Source organism: Scleropages formosus, chromosome 10, assembly GCF_900964775.1.
Source record: "Scleropages formosus chromosome 10, fSclFor1.1, whole genome shotgun sequence".
NCBI classification, from domain to species: domain Eukaryota; kingdom Metazoa; phylum Chordata; class Actinopteri; order Osteoglossiformes; family Osteoglossidae; genus Scleropages; species Scleropages formosus.
Window position 1 is genome coordinate 4,219,147 of NC_041815.1, and position 14,770 is coordinate 4,233,916.

The 14,770-nt window shown below is 48.0% G+C and overlaps 1 protein-coding gene across 5 annotated transcripts in view; it reads left to right on the forward strand.

Moving 5' to 3' along the window:
• The window catches only part of stard13b (StAR related lipid transfer domain containing 13b), an 85,503-nt gene that overhangs the window by 67,883 nt on the left and 2,850 nt on the right, over positions 1-14,770 (forward strand). For all 5 annotated transcript variants that reach the window (XM_018764518.2, XM_029255331.1, XM_029255330.1 and 2 more), the window contains 9 exons: positions 2,912-2,983; positions 4,389-4,470; positions 6,924-6,987; positions 9,839-11,154; positions 11,330-11,500; positions 12,085-12,244; positions 12,415-12,613; positions 13,280-13,493; positions 14,557-14,671. In XM_018764518.2, the coding sequence (XP_018620034.2) occupies positions 2,912-2,983; positions 4,389-4,470; positions 6,924-6,987; positions 9,839-11,154; positions 11,330-11,500; positions 12,085-12,244; positions 12,415-12,613; positions 13,280-13,493; positions 14,557-14,671 (2,393 nt within the window). The remainder of the gene's footprint in view (positions 1-2,911; positions 2,984-4,388; positions 4,471-6,923; positions 6,988-9,838; positions 11,155-11,329; positions 11,501-12,084; positions 12,245-12,414; positions 12,614-13,279; positions 13,494-14,556; positions 14,672-14,770) is intronic.

Genomic DNA, 14,770 nt, shown 5'->3' on the forward strand with positions numbered 1-14,770 from the left:
TGTTTTACATTTACATTTACTCGTTTAGCAGGCGCTTTTCTGTTTTCTTCAAAGTGATGCACATCTCAGAAAAAAATACAATACTTTAATGGGGGGGGAGGTACCTCAAAAGATTTTCTGTGCTCATGTAATGGCGGGAAAATATGTAGATAATTTGCTTCCCATCGCTTAATTGCAAAGTTGTGGTGGAGCCATAATTCTCATTAATATTTGCGGTGTTCTGGATCTTGCATGGTATGTTAGTGCAGCATATGGAGCATTTCGCAAAGATGTTTGTTTGCTCATCAGTAGACACTGTGGCTGGGTTAAAAGCCTGTTGTGTGTTGGGATCCTGGCGGTTGAGCTCTTGGTGGTCTGTGACCGCTCTGAGTGGAGTCCAGCTCGCGTTTGGCAATTTCCCCCCAGGGTATGGAACCCGCGTGACAGGCTGCTGGCAGGACATGCCTCTACTAGACCCCCATGCCATTCCAATGAGCCAGGGGGCAGGCGGTTGATTTGCCTCCGGAATGTTGTTCGTGTTGCATAACGAAATACGCCCCTCTCCACCCCCTGAGCTTTTACATAAGTGCGATTGTAAAGAACAGAGGCAAGGTGCAGCCCCTCCGGTGGCTCTGTCACCGGGGACTCTGGGTGCTGTTCCCAGGCCGTGCCTCATTTCACCCCCTTTTGTGATGCTGAAATCCAACCCTGCGCCCAGTTCAAATATGAGAGTCCCACCCATAATCTAGTGAGTTCCCTTAATGGCACCAAGCCAAGCCCAGTTCCTGTCCAAGAGGTTCCCTGAGAAAATATCTTGCATATGGAGTCTCCAGGGTCGGGTTGTGAACGCTGCACAGGTCCCTCCTCCCACTCTGCATGCAGCCACAGGGCAGCACTGGAGAGCTGGTATGGTTCCCACAAGAGCCCAGTTTAGGGTTGAGGCACTTCAGCCCTTCAGTGAGCCTCAGAAGATCCAGCTGTGGAGTTCAGGTGAGAGCATGAGTTCTATTGCACCCAGAGCAAGGCAGAAATCATCACAGATGACTGAAAGAGGACCTGTTACCATAACTGTGTTTGTGGTTTTTTCAGTTATTCGGTTCACTGCGAAACACAGGTAGGGTGAGGCTATGACTTGTGGACAGGGGTGAGCGTCATTTGGTTTACTGAGAAAGGTCACGCAGATGACTACACGTCCTGACTGACATTTCTGCTCCCTGGTGTGAGTGATGGCGGGTTGCGTGATGGGATGGAGGGGCCTGCTTGAGGTCTATGACAGGTGCTTTTGTCAAGTGGGGCGGAGGCACATACATAACCCTGCCCTACACTTTGGTGTTGAACTACAGCAAACTGATCCTGGAGTTGCAGAGGAGGTGGGACCGGGCCTGGAGCTCCTGGAGCTGGGCCTCCTGGGGCACTGTCGGTATTGGGGGGAAGAGTTGCGACGTGGAGGTTTCAAAATCAAAAATGCTTTTGTGACTGTGGGTCAGGTATTTTTCAACAATATTCATTTTTGTGTGTTACCACAGGAAGGTGGTAGGACGCAAAGTGTACTTGAACATCACCTGAAGAGCCCGGAGGGAATCTGCTGTCGTACCCCAGGCTGAATGGTCAAATAATAACAACGGCAACACTTCTGGTTATAAGAATATTTTGAGAATGTTAAAGGCTACGTTCCGCTGTCGTAGATTTGTTCAGTTTTCCGTGTGTTTCAGGAACATTCTGCTTGGATTCCAGAGCAGCTCAGTATGCTGCACGGGTAGATGGTTAGACAGGAACCAGGGAACACTGTCTCTCGCTGGTGGTTTTTAATTCCTGCACAGCAACACTTTTACACAACAGCAGCAGAACATTGTGTCTCTGGAGATATATTCTCAATACCTTTATGTAATGTTTTATTTAAGACTGGCAGATTACAGCCACTTGGGAGCGTTTCCACCGTGCTGGGAACATTTACTGGTAGCCGGGAATGCGGTAATTATTTTGAAAAACGCGTTTGCAAATCTTTCCATCCAGAAAAACGTGATCTCCACAGCTCCCGAATCTGTTGTCTGGGAATTCCGGTTGCTTAAAAAAGTTCACAACCAGTGCAGTTCCTCCACAATGAAACGGTTGCACGAGTGGGCCGCTTTTAAAAATGAGAGCCTTTGTCAGATGTGACGTGAGCAAATGACTTTTCACATCGTTAGGGATAATTCTCTCGTTGTGAGGAGTTGTGGGAACTCTGCTCTGTCTGCTGGGTTGTTCCGCTCTGACGTCAGACAGGCTCACGTGTCATAATATCAGTGACTGCAGCACTTGTTGCAAAGCCAGAAGTGTGGCGAGGGAGTGCCGTTGTTTCACTTTTGCTGGAAGTGTGTGAGAATATGTAAATAGTGTGTTTGCATGGTGTGTGTTTGTGCTGCATTGTGTGTTCTCTGTGTGGAGGTACCCAGTATCCTGTCCAGCACATCACACTCAGTCACACTGCAGTCATAAGCCTTAAGGGAGAAGTGCCTCCTGGCCCAGGCCCCCACCAAGAGTCCCCCACACCCCGATGAGACAGAGCAGAGCCAGGAGAGGGTATTCTTCAAACGCTGATGGCAGCTCAAGTGTGCTTGGTGGTGCAACCCTGAGCAGGAGGTCAGCTCCAGCTCTACGAGTCAGGCTTGCTGGAAACACGGTGTAAAACAGAGCGGTGCAAGGCTGAGCTGTCCAGTTCCTCGGTCCTGGGTTAGCATGCACCACAATTGACATTAAGGACTTCCACATCCATGTTTGAATGTGTGGACTGCTTGAGCTGGAAGTTTTGAGTCTTCACCAGAATGTTTCCATGCTGAGCGTCAGTCGACATGGGATGTCTGTAAATGTTGCGCTTCTGATGGTGGTGATGATCTCCGTGTAATGTGTGCTTTCCAGCTAGTGACAAACCCTCTGCTGCCTTCTTGTGTTTCAGAGATTGAAGCAAAGGAGGCATGTGACTGGCTACGAGCAGCTGGCTTTCCTCAATACGCCCAGCTGTATGAAGGTAAGAAGCTCTGACACACACTCATCCTCTCTTCAGCACCAGCAATGACCAGAGTAGAGCGGGAGCCTGTAGTTGTGCAGATGGGCACCGAATGTAATATTATACCTATTTTTATGGTTGGCACTTCTTTCCACATGAACTCTGATTTCTGTTGGGGTTGATAATGTCTACAGTAATTGTTAATGAATTCTGTGTAGCTGTCAGCCTATCAGTACCATATAGCAACCTAAAACAAAACTTTTTTTGTGTGGCTCCCCATTTCTGGTTGGCAGAATGAACCAGCCCACTATAGAGAACAACCTTAATTTTCACAGCTGTACTCCAGGTGCTTGTAGGCCAGGGGAGCAAGAGGGAGCCATCTCAGGCAGATGGAGATCTGGATATTTCCAGGGTACAGTTACTACACAAACACGAACTGCGCAGTAAAAGAGGAGGAGGTCATGGGAAAAAAAGCCTCCGTTATCATAGACAAGAGAAAACCCAGCTGCCCTGGGCCCACTCTCCTGATGAAGCCCCCCCGGCGGCTCCTCTGCTGGACCGTTTGAAGTGTGAGCGTTGCGGGCAGCTCTCCAGCAGAGCTTGTGGGTAGCTGTAAAGGAGATCTAGACCTCACCATTCTCCTGAGGTCTGTGTGTTGTTGCTACAGGCCTGAGGAGGTCCATCATCGTCCCTCGTGGAACATATTCAACATTCGGAACACGTTGAGCTCTTTAGTGGAAGGCTTCGGTGTCAGTGTTGAGTGCCTGGACTTTCTTCTCAGAGGAGTGCAGATGAAATCACTTTGCTTTGATAAGGAAAAATTTGCATCTTTCAGGCTTTTCCGTGACCCCTGCGTTTAAGTGTGGGTACGCCCACAGCCAGCTATGTGGTAGGATGTGAAGTTCTTTCTGAAGGATGAACTGCATGCCTGGTTGAGTGACACACATTTGAGTTGCTCTGTGGTTTTGAAGGACAGTGTGGCATGCACCTTCTAGAACTAGGGGCGATGAAATAGGTTATTGAGGTCAGTGATCAAAGAGGCATTCATCTTGGAGTCCTGCTGCTTATTCCTAGTCATGACTGGTGAGCATGGAGCCACTTTTAAAGGTCTCCTCTTACTAAGGCCTTCACAGTCCACAAATGTTTTCAGGGCCTAGAAACGTGAGCAAATTCTCACACTCACGTCATTTGTCTTTGCACCAAGTTTCCTGGTTCTCTGCCAGCATGTAGTAGCCTGGCCAGATTGCAGTAATGGAATATTTTAAAAGGTATGACTGTGATCTGTCTTAATTATAGATGGTTTTTCACCTTTGATGTCCAACAGAGATGTTAACCAACTGAATGTAATGAACTCTTGTGGAACTGAGGTTAGTTTTTAGGCATAACGGTTGCACACTCTGACCAGTTCCATTGTCTCCTCCTTCAGATTCCCAGTTCCCCGTAGATATTTCATCTGTGAAAAGGGACCATGACTTCCTGGACAAAGACCTTGTGGAGCCTCTTTGCCGGTAAGGAAACTGCCCTTTGAAGGGGTTTCACCATTTGAAGGCTACATGTCGTAGGTGCCAAAATGTGCTTTTCAACAGAACTAATGCTGAGTTGTTCAACAGAACTAGTGTTTAGAGTGTCTCATATAGCTTTGATGCAGATTGCAAGCCGTTGGGACCTCTGAGGGCATGTGGACATAGAGAATTTGGTTCTTTAATTTTTCGAGATGAATGTGTCCCTGTGCAGGTGGTGGATGTAGAATGCCAGAGGGTGCTAACATGGTAGGAAGAAAGAGTGCTGTTTTCCCTCTCTCCCTTTAAAGTGAAGGCTGCATCTGCCTTTTACTCTTAAACCTTTTTAAAGTTTTAATTTTGTTAACAGTGCTTCCACAGTATGTAAGCATGTTCATCTCCCCCTAAATGAAAGTGTTTCTTCTCCTCTCATCGTATGCAGTGCATGCCTGTGTTAACTGAGGGCACGACCCCTGTTGTAGGAGAATGGATCTGGCCGCTTCCTTACTCGTTGCCTTTACAGCCCAGTTCTGGCGAGGGCAGCGGCCTTGGTGCTGTGGGAATGGACCCCCCCCAGTGCTGGGTCGGACTCCGGAGCCGCCCCATATCCTGGGCACATAAAAAAATCCCCTCATGCAGAAAACGTACACTGTTCTCTGTGTCTTTATTTGATGCGCCCCTTTTTCTCCCCCTTCTTCAACGGCAAGGCATTGAGTTGACATTCACATCAGAGAAACCAAAAACAACACTTTGCCGATCACTATGGAGATGACGGGAGGAGGAAAAATGGGGGTGGAGTGATGAGAATGTGTGACTCCCATCAGTCCTCATACACCTCATCTAAATTCCAACCTTGCTCCATGCAGAGACAATTGCAGCATCTTCTGTGAGGCCCTGCTCCTGTACTGTTACACACACACACATTATCTGAAACCGCTTGTCCTAAGGAGGGTCACGGCGAGCCGGAGCCTAACCTGGCAGCACAGGTTGTAAAGCTGGAGGGGGAGGGGACACACCCCGGATGGGACACCAGCCCGTCGCAAGGCACCCCAAGCGGGACTCAAACCCCAGACCCACCGGAGACCAGGACCCAGCCAAGCCCGTTGTGCCGCTGTGCTCCACTCCCTGTACTGTTAGCCCTGGCTCATTCCGAATGTCCCTCACTTGAGTCCCCAGCCAAACCTGCTGGGGCTGTGTCGTGGGCTCACCTTCACTGTGCTGACAGTAGCTTTTCCACACTGCCTTACCCTGCCAGGGCGATTTATTTATTAGTTGGCTATTTGGCTCAACCTGTCTAAAGTAACAGAACCACAGCGATTCACAACGTAAAGTCCATAATCACACCGCTGCTGCCTGAGTCCAGGGGGTCTTGGCGTTGTACTGTTGTGAAGTGTACTTGATTGGGGTAACAGGTAAGAGACTGGCTATAGTCATCACCTTGGAGCTCAAAAAGTGTCAGCTAAATAAATTAGTGTTACTCTGAAATGCTAAATGAATGCTTCATCTGTAAAAACTGCAAGCTGTGATGGTTTGAAAGAGTCTAACACAAGAAACTAGTGCATATAACATATACAGTAATTTATACTGTATAAATAAAATGCGGCACTAGAAAAGCTTTGATGCCGTCGAATCCTCTTCTGTCAGTTTGTGGTTTCCTCCTGTGTAATTAAAGCCTAATGTCACCAATTTTCTCCAGTTTGGTATTGTTCTGTCTCTCTCATTCACATACATGGTATTTGCAGCACATTTTCCACAATCACAGTACAGTGCCAGCACTCCCACAAGTCTATGATCTCCCTGTACCAGCTCCCATGACGCTGTTTTATGGGAACCAAAGTGAGGCTTCATTGTTATTCTGGGGGCTTTTATGGGACTTTAATGGAGACCAGCATCTTAAACAGACTCAGTTTAATCAGAAAGGTATGCCTGGGAAATGTTTTAAAGTGGAATTGTTTGTAAGGCGATGCTGGCTGGAATATGTCGCAACTTACAGAGCTACCCTTAATTTGTGCTCTGTGAGCTTGTTTGTGTGTCTAAACAGATGCCCGCCCACCCCATATTATAAAAAATCCCCCTTGGATCCTAGACGAAATGGAGTGCAGACTTGCCGAAGGGAAGAATGATGTCAGGTGGTTAGTGTGTTATAAGTGCACACAGCGTTCGGTCAGTGGGAGATGGCAGCTCCATGTGAACGGCCCTCAGTAAATTACTCAGGACTGTTGCTGATGCCTCTCCCACTCATAGCCAGTTATCTGCTGGACCAACCCAGCCAATTATTAGGCTTAATTAGGTTTGGGGCTCTCTGGAGCAGAGTCAGCCTATATTGGGCCTGGATGGGACCGGAGTGCCTGGCGTGTGGGGGTGGGGTGTCTCGGTGGCTGACTTGGTCAGCTCCCAGGGGATCTGTAAAGGAAGGGAGGCCACGCTGTCATGAAGCTGATATTTAATTCTTTACCTTCCAGGAGACTCAACACCTTGAATAAGTGTGCCTCTATGAAACTTGATGTGAACCTTCCCAAAAAGAAGGTAGGTGCAGTTATTTTGTAGCGTAAATGTCTTTTGTATTCCCCCCCATTACTGTAGCGTTATTAATGTCCTTTGAACATTTGTTTTATATACGGTTCCTTATTGTTTTGAGCTTGTGTGCCGGAACTTGTACTTTTTTTGCGTTCCTGTAAAAGGAGATTAGTAATTCCGCTTCAGTTTAAATTTCCGATTGACTGTGGATTTCCAGGACTAAACACAACGGAATATCAGGTTTAAATGCTTGAGACACAGCTAAACCCAAGGAATGTTGCGTGTCTTTAACCAGGCAGATGGTGTTTGAGACACGTTTTTTATGAAAGTTTGTGTAAGTGTCACATTTCCATGCCCTTGCCACTGCTGGCCCAATTAGGTAGCAGGAATTTGCTAGGTTTTCTCGAAAGATGATATTCTCGAATCAACCTTGCAGCTCGGTGACATCACTTGTGAATTTTGTCTGAACTGTGAAAACACAGTGACTCTTCCCTTTTATCTGTTTGCATTCTGCCTTTCACCTTGCGTTTAGGGATATTTGAGGACATTGGCAAGAATTCACGATCAGGCAGTAAGAACGCTCGATTTACGTACAACCCGTAGTTACAACCACCCCCTTACTGACCGGAAATTGATTTTTTTTTTGTCACCCTTAACTAACAATCAAATGAAAACTTCATATTTAAGCCTATTAAAAATTCAAATTACATACAATGGTTCTAATGACAAATTGGCTCTACTGTGCGACGCACATGAAAACATTGCGCGTCTACAGCTGTTTGTCGGCTCGTGGGCGCGTGAGCCCGAGGTAGGACAGACTTCCTTCTTTTCACTCAGACCACATTGCTGTTAACAGTGTCTTGTGTGTTCCTGTATTTGGCTTTAATTTTTGTGTTTATAACCTGCTAACCATGGCACCAAAGTGTAAATGTGATGCAAGTGATGGTGGTGCATCCAAGAAATGGAAAACGATCACGATTGAAACTAAAGTGGAAATGATAAAGCAATCGAAAAAAGGTGAAACGGCAACAAACACTGGAAAAGTGAACATTAAAGTTTCTTTAATGCTTTGCACACACATACTCTTTCTCTCTCTCTTGCATTCTCCATTATAAATACTGTCGTTGTCACGACCACGCCCCGCACCTCAACCAGCAGCTTCAGTCTTAGCACTCACCTATAAAAGATACTTCTTCTCAGTTGCGGAATCTCACTCGAGACAACCCCCCCTCTGCGTTCTCAAACCTACCTCGCTTTGCCCTTCCAAGTCCCGTCCCTCATCCTTCCCCAGTCCCGTTCGACCTCTCTTTGATAATGACCGCCTGCCTTATCCCTCCACCACGATTTTGGATCCTCGCCTCTGTTCAGTTTGCCAATCGACCAACTATTTGCCCTTCCCTGACCATGAGAACGCATCTAGTCCTTTGATTCTGAATAAACGATCCTGCACTTGGGTCCTCCTCCATGTCCTCTGTTCTTCATCACAGTAGTAACATTTAGTATTATCTCTTTCTATGTCTCTCTGTATTATAAATACTGTAGTTACATTTATCATTCTTATTATTATTATTATTATTATTATTATTATTAGTCTTTTATTGTTATATTAAGGACGTTTTAGTGTATCCAAAGTGTTTTTTATGCATAGAAAGGTACACGATATACTAAGACAAACATTTGACAAACTGACATTAGATACCCGCCATACCTAACTGTTCCGACTTATGTACAAATCCGACTTAAAGACAGACTGAGGACACGGAACTCGTTCATAATCCGGGGACTGCCTATTCACAGTTTCGTCATTCTATGTTGCTCAGAAAATATTTCCTCTCCTGTGTGACCTGCATCCTACTGGTTAGCCATGTGTACTAGTGCTGGTGAGGGTGGATTTCACAGCTGTGAGGGGTTTGTCGCCAAAGCTTCATTCAGGTCTGACGTATAGTCGCACATGTAGACTAATTTTCAGTGCAGTCTTTAAGGACTGCTGTGACATCATTTGTCTGATATGAAGGTGAGCCTTAATTTTGTGTACTTCTTTCCTGTGATTTGAAACACCAGATCAGTTTGTCCAGAACCAGCAGTAATGCTAACGTCACCTTCCTTATTTGCGTATGTTTAAACTCTCCTGTAGTTCGAACCTGTGGGCGGTGGTCAATGACTCTTCTGTAGTATTCAAACTACAGAGATTAATTATACTATAACAGGTCAAATTAACAAAACACCTATACCACAAACAAAAATCAGAGGAGGAGATCCACTCGGAGTCCATTGTTCTGGGGTTTATGTGGGCAGCTCAGTGGCACAGCGAGTAGTGCTGCTGTATCACAGTGCCTCGGTGGTGCGAGAGGACATGGGTTTGATCCCTGCTCAGTCTTTGTGGAGTTTGCATGTTCTTCCTGTGTCTGTGTGGGTTTCCTCCCACAATCCAAATACTCCCGTAGTGTATGAGTGACAGAGGTAGTGTGTTCCATGAATGTATGGATATACTTACACTGCTAGATACACTAAAGTCACCTTGGTGAATAAGGTGTGTGGGCTCATAGCACTACATAGAGTTCATTGAAAGTTGCTTTGGAGAAAAGTGTCTGCTAAATAAATGTGTCATGCTTTATTCAGAATAGGCTTTGTTTGTTGGTTAAAAAAATCCAGTTACAGAATGCAAAAAAAACTTAAAAAATGTGAATTCAGCAAAGATTGTTCAGTTTAACTCTACCAAGGTATTGTGTTCATATGTGCAGGTATTTAATCACAAAGACATGCTGAACCATAATAAGAAGCAACCACATGAGGAGTTATAAACTGTGTAGAAATGAGTAAATATTGTTCTAGAAATGAGTGCCTTTACTCTTCTACCTAGAGCGAAGACTCTGATGAGGACGACTTGTTTGCGATCAGCGATAGATGGACCTTTGAGTGGAGCAGCCGTCGATGGTCCAGGCTACAGGATATTGACGGTATCCTGGGCGGTGTGGAGGGTCCGAGCCCAGCCAACCTAGTCCTGAGGAACACCACCAGCAGCGAGAGTGTGCTGACTGACTTGAGCGAGCCTGAGGACTCGTCCCTGCACAGCGAGGGCAGCGGGGGCAGCGGGGGCAGCGGGCCCTCCAACAGCTCACAGCACACCTGCTCCGACACCGCTGCCATGCCTGATTCCACATCACTGAGCCCCTCGCTGCCCCGCGACGTCCCACTGTACGGCTCGCTGCCGGTCCAGGGTAGCCGGCACGGGCGTGCACGGGCTAAAGACTTCCTGCGGCGCATGGAACTACTGCGCACGCGGGGTACCGGAGGATCAGAACGCAGGCCACCACTCATCAGCGGACCTGTCCTACAGCAAGAGCCTCAGGCGCTAAAGGCAATGCATTGCGTGGACATCATCAACGGGGAACTGTGTCCTCAGGAAATGCCGGTGCCACTGCCACCTCGCCAGGGCCTGGCCTCTCATTCTAGCAGCGATGGTGGTAGCCAGTCAGATGGCAGCGGCATTAGCACACCCAGCCTGACAGACCGCTGGCTCTGCCAGTCCTCGGACAAGCGCAGCGGCGTGTATTTGGAGGATGTAGACATCTTCAGCGATGCCCAGCTGAAGAAGGTGGCCGAGCAGAACCGCAGGAATGAGTTCCGCTCCTATGAGGACTTGGTGGTGCACATCCCCAAGGACCACAAGCCAGGTACTTTCCCCAAGGCTCTCTCCATTGAGAGCTTGTCTCCCACCCACGGTGCCTCGGTCAACGGCATTGCCGTGGAGTTGCAGCACCAGCCTGGTGCCTGCGAGCCACACCGAGTCAACCATTGCTGTGGGCGGGGCAGTCGTGTCAGTGTGTACGATAATGTGCCTGGGTCCCACCTGTACGCCAGCACTGGGGACCTCATCGACCTGGAGAAGGAGGACCTTTTTCCCCACCTGGATGACATCCTGCAGCACGTGAGTGGCCTGCAGCAGTTGGTGGATCACTGGTCCCGGAACGTGCTTCCTGATGGGGATGGCGCTGGCCAGGCTGCTAGGCCCGCGGCCCCCGTTGTGCTGGACTTTGACGGGAGCTCCGTGCAGGAGGGACAGACAACCCCCAGTGACAGGGACAAGGACAGAGTATCAATCAATGACACTGACTGCTCAGGGATGCGGGAGAGGCGGGACTCGGGAGTTGGCGCTTCTCTCACAAGACCTAATCGGTGAGGTTCACGCCCAGCATCCTTTGTGCATGTCTTCACATAAGGTTGTGCAGAAGTCAACAGATAGTGTATAAATCATACAAGTATGTGTTCAGTTTTAGTAGACACTCGATTGGTAGCCCACTACAGTCAGTTGGAGATCTCACTCTAGCAGAAGCATGTTCTGTGTCTTCAGGTTGCGCTGGCCCAGCTTCCACATCTCCAATCGTCTGAGCCGCTCGGTGGCCTCACTGCAGATCACAAACCAGTCAGCCGGCCAGCTTAGCCTGCTCCAGAAGTTCTCCTTGCTGCGTCTCACCGCTATCATGGAGAAGTACTCCATGACGAACAAGCATGGCTGGACGTGGTGAGTCACGGCAGCAGGAGGTGAAGCTGCTACAGCGGGAGAATGAAACGGAATGCCTACCCGTTTCCTCTGAGGGCAACATAAAATATCATCCTTCAGAAACATACAGAAATGGTTTGATCATCTTTGGTTGAGATAAAAGCTTTTTTTTCCTAGTATCTGGTTTCTGGAATCCAGTTTTTTGTTGTCTTGTTCTGTGATTTTGTGTTGTGATAGTAAGGTTCGCTGTTCTTTTAGTCATGGTATGCTCCATGCCGAAGGCATTTTGTGTGGAGATTTTAAAGGCAGGTGCTCGGAGGCCAAGGAGACGGAGTCAAAATTCTCCATTTCTTTATCTCCTTTATCTCATGGCACACATTCCGAGTTACCCATCGCTTTCAAGAAGCAGTCAACTCCAAAAGACAGCTTGGCTGCTATCTGTCTGCTGCTGCCTGTACAGCACTGTGTGTGTGTGTTTCCATGCAAGCATGTGCCCACGTCTGTTCTCTTTGAGTCTTTCCAGGTGGTTAACTCGTTTCTTGTCTCTGTGATTATGTGAGCTCACCACAAACTGAAGCACTTTTGCTGGCTGTTTCTCACCACAGGTCAGTGCCAAAGTTTATGAAGAGGATGAAGGTACCAGACTACAAGGACAAAAATGTGTTTGGTGTCCCACTCATCGTCCACGTGCAGCGTTTCGGACAGCCCCTGCCTCTCGGCCTGCAGCAGGCCCTGCAGTACCTGAGGAGCCAATGTTTGGACCAGGTGAGGAACACTTGTACTTCTAGGTTTCTGCTGGCACATGTGTGTACGCTTTCATGTTACTGCACCACTGTTCAACGTAAGTAAAAGCGTGGAAAGTTCTGGAAACACCATGGAAACAGGGCTCGTGAAACCTTGCCGAACTGACGCTCCCTTTCGAATGTGTCCTCCAGGTGGGGCTCTTCCGCAAGTCAGGGGTGAAGTCCCGTATCCAGGCGCTACGGCAGATGAACGAGAACTCTCCAGAAAATGTGAACTACGAGGACCAGTCAGCGTACGACGTCGCAGACATGGTGAAGCAGTTCTTCAGGGACCTGCCCGAACCGCTGCTCACCACCAAACTGGGAGAGACCTTCCTGCACATCTACCAGTGTACGAGCCCTCGCAGAAACTCCCATTCGGCACTCTGACGGACACGTCCGCGTGGCGGCACAGATGCGCATAAAGAGACGCGCACGGATACACACACGAGCACTGATGAATGTACAACATTGACACTGAAATGAGACACTGCTGTTACACAAGAACAGGGTTACTTGCATAGATGCGCAAATGCACTTTTTTACATACACAAACTCGGAGCCATAAACTTGTAGACTGAACGAGAACACAAGCTTGAATGTATGCAGAGTCTCACACAAACACATTAGTTGAAGTGTGACTTTTCGCTCCAGATGTGCAGGAAGACATGAACCGTGGCCAAGTGCTGGGAAACGTCTTCTTCTAACACGTAGAAACTCAGTTGAGCCTCATTACCCACAGTCATTCAACACTTTGCCTTCGATTCCTCGTGTTCCTCTTTTGGCCTTTATGCCAGTGCTCCCCAGAGTGAAGTCCACACCATCCTCGCCGTAAGCAAAGTGCCGGCAGTGTGACGTTGAAGCCGCGTTGCTTTGATCAGGATGTGTCTGCTTACCACTTACTGTGCTGCCACTGGTCATACATGTCTGCATTTCTTTCCACTTCTATACTCACGTGACTCCACGTTCTTCATCCACGCTTCCTTCTTTAACGCTCACCCTCTACCCCCCACCACAGACGTACCCAAGGAGCAGCGGCTGCAGGCCGTGCAGGCGGCCATCATGCTGATGTCAGACGAGAACCGGGAGGTGCTGCAGACTCTCCTGTGCTTCTTGAGCGATGTCACCTCGTCCGTGGAGGAGAACCAGATGACACCCATGAACATCGCTGTGTGTCTGGCACCATCCCTCTTCCACCTCAACATCCTCAAGAAGGAGAACCTGTCACCCAGGTGTGACACCGTGTCTTGGCCTGCAGCCTTTTGGCGGCGATATTGTTTTTTCATGTTTGATGCAAAAGCTTGATTTTCTTGCGTGGTGTACCTGTAGATAGTTCACTGCAAAGTTTCCCAACCATCTGCTATGCTACAGGTGTATGTCGGTTTTTGTTTTAGTCTTCATTAAGGGATCAATCGCATAAGAGTTTTGCCTGAAATATCATTAAGGTTATGAAAGTTGTTCCTTCAGATGCCAAAATGAAGGAAGGCTTCCATATCCTGGCACTGACCCAGATGAGGCTGGGTAATTTACATTACTCATTTAGCTGATGCTTTTCTCCAAAGAAACTTACAGTTTTAAGTTCCTTGCAATTATTTACCAGTTTGTGTACCTGGGTAATTTTACTGGAGCAATTTAGGGTAAGTAACTTGCTCAAGGTTATTACAGCTGGAGATAGGAGGCAAATCTCCAACCTCTAGGCCCAAAGGCAGCAGCACTAACCACTGCACTAGCAGTTGCCCCACAGTACAATTTGTGGTGTGTTGGATAGGGGCATGGATTTGGAAGCTGTAGGTTCTCAGCTTAAATCCTAGTAGTAGCCCTGCTGTTGCACCTTTAAGTAAGACCCTAAAATAATTCTGCTCATTTGCTCCGGTAAATTTTAAATCTGCTTCAACACCATTAATGAGGCCATGTCCAGGTTCAGTGTAAATGTAGTCTCGTGCGATGTAAAGACACGGTGCTGTGCAGTAAATAAGCCTTGAAAGCCACACTCTGCAGGCAGGAAAAGCCTGAGGGGAGTTGCATGGAAGTGGTGCCCTACAGATAACTGTCGCAAGCTCGGTTTTTACTGGAGCGTTCCTTCTTACAGACACATGGCTTTATGGAATCCTGCTGCGTACAAACACGCTCTTGTCTGTCATTAAGGCACTAATTAAATTTCGGCTCCTTTCTGGGGTAGAGAATCAAAGTGCTGAGCATGTCCACCCGGTGGGCAGGAGGGCCCTAGCGGGTTTATGAGCAGACTGCTGAATTGTGTGTCCCATGTTAAATTTGGCTGACACCCCTAACCTGCAGAGCCATGCAGAAGAAATATGCCACAGGGAGGCCGGATCAAAAGGACCTGAAGGAGAACCTTGCAGCAACCCAGGGGCTGGCCCACATGATCACAGAGTGCAATCGGCTCTTTGAGGTGAGACATGGCGCCTGAATGTGGAGCCTCTGGAGAGGGGGAATCATCACTTTACCCAGGACACATCTTACATTTATGCAGCAATTGGATGGGGTGGCA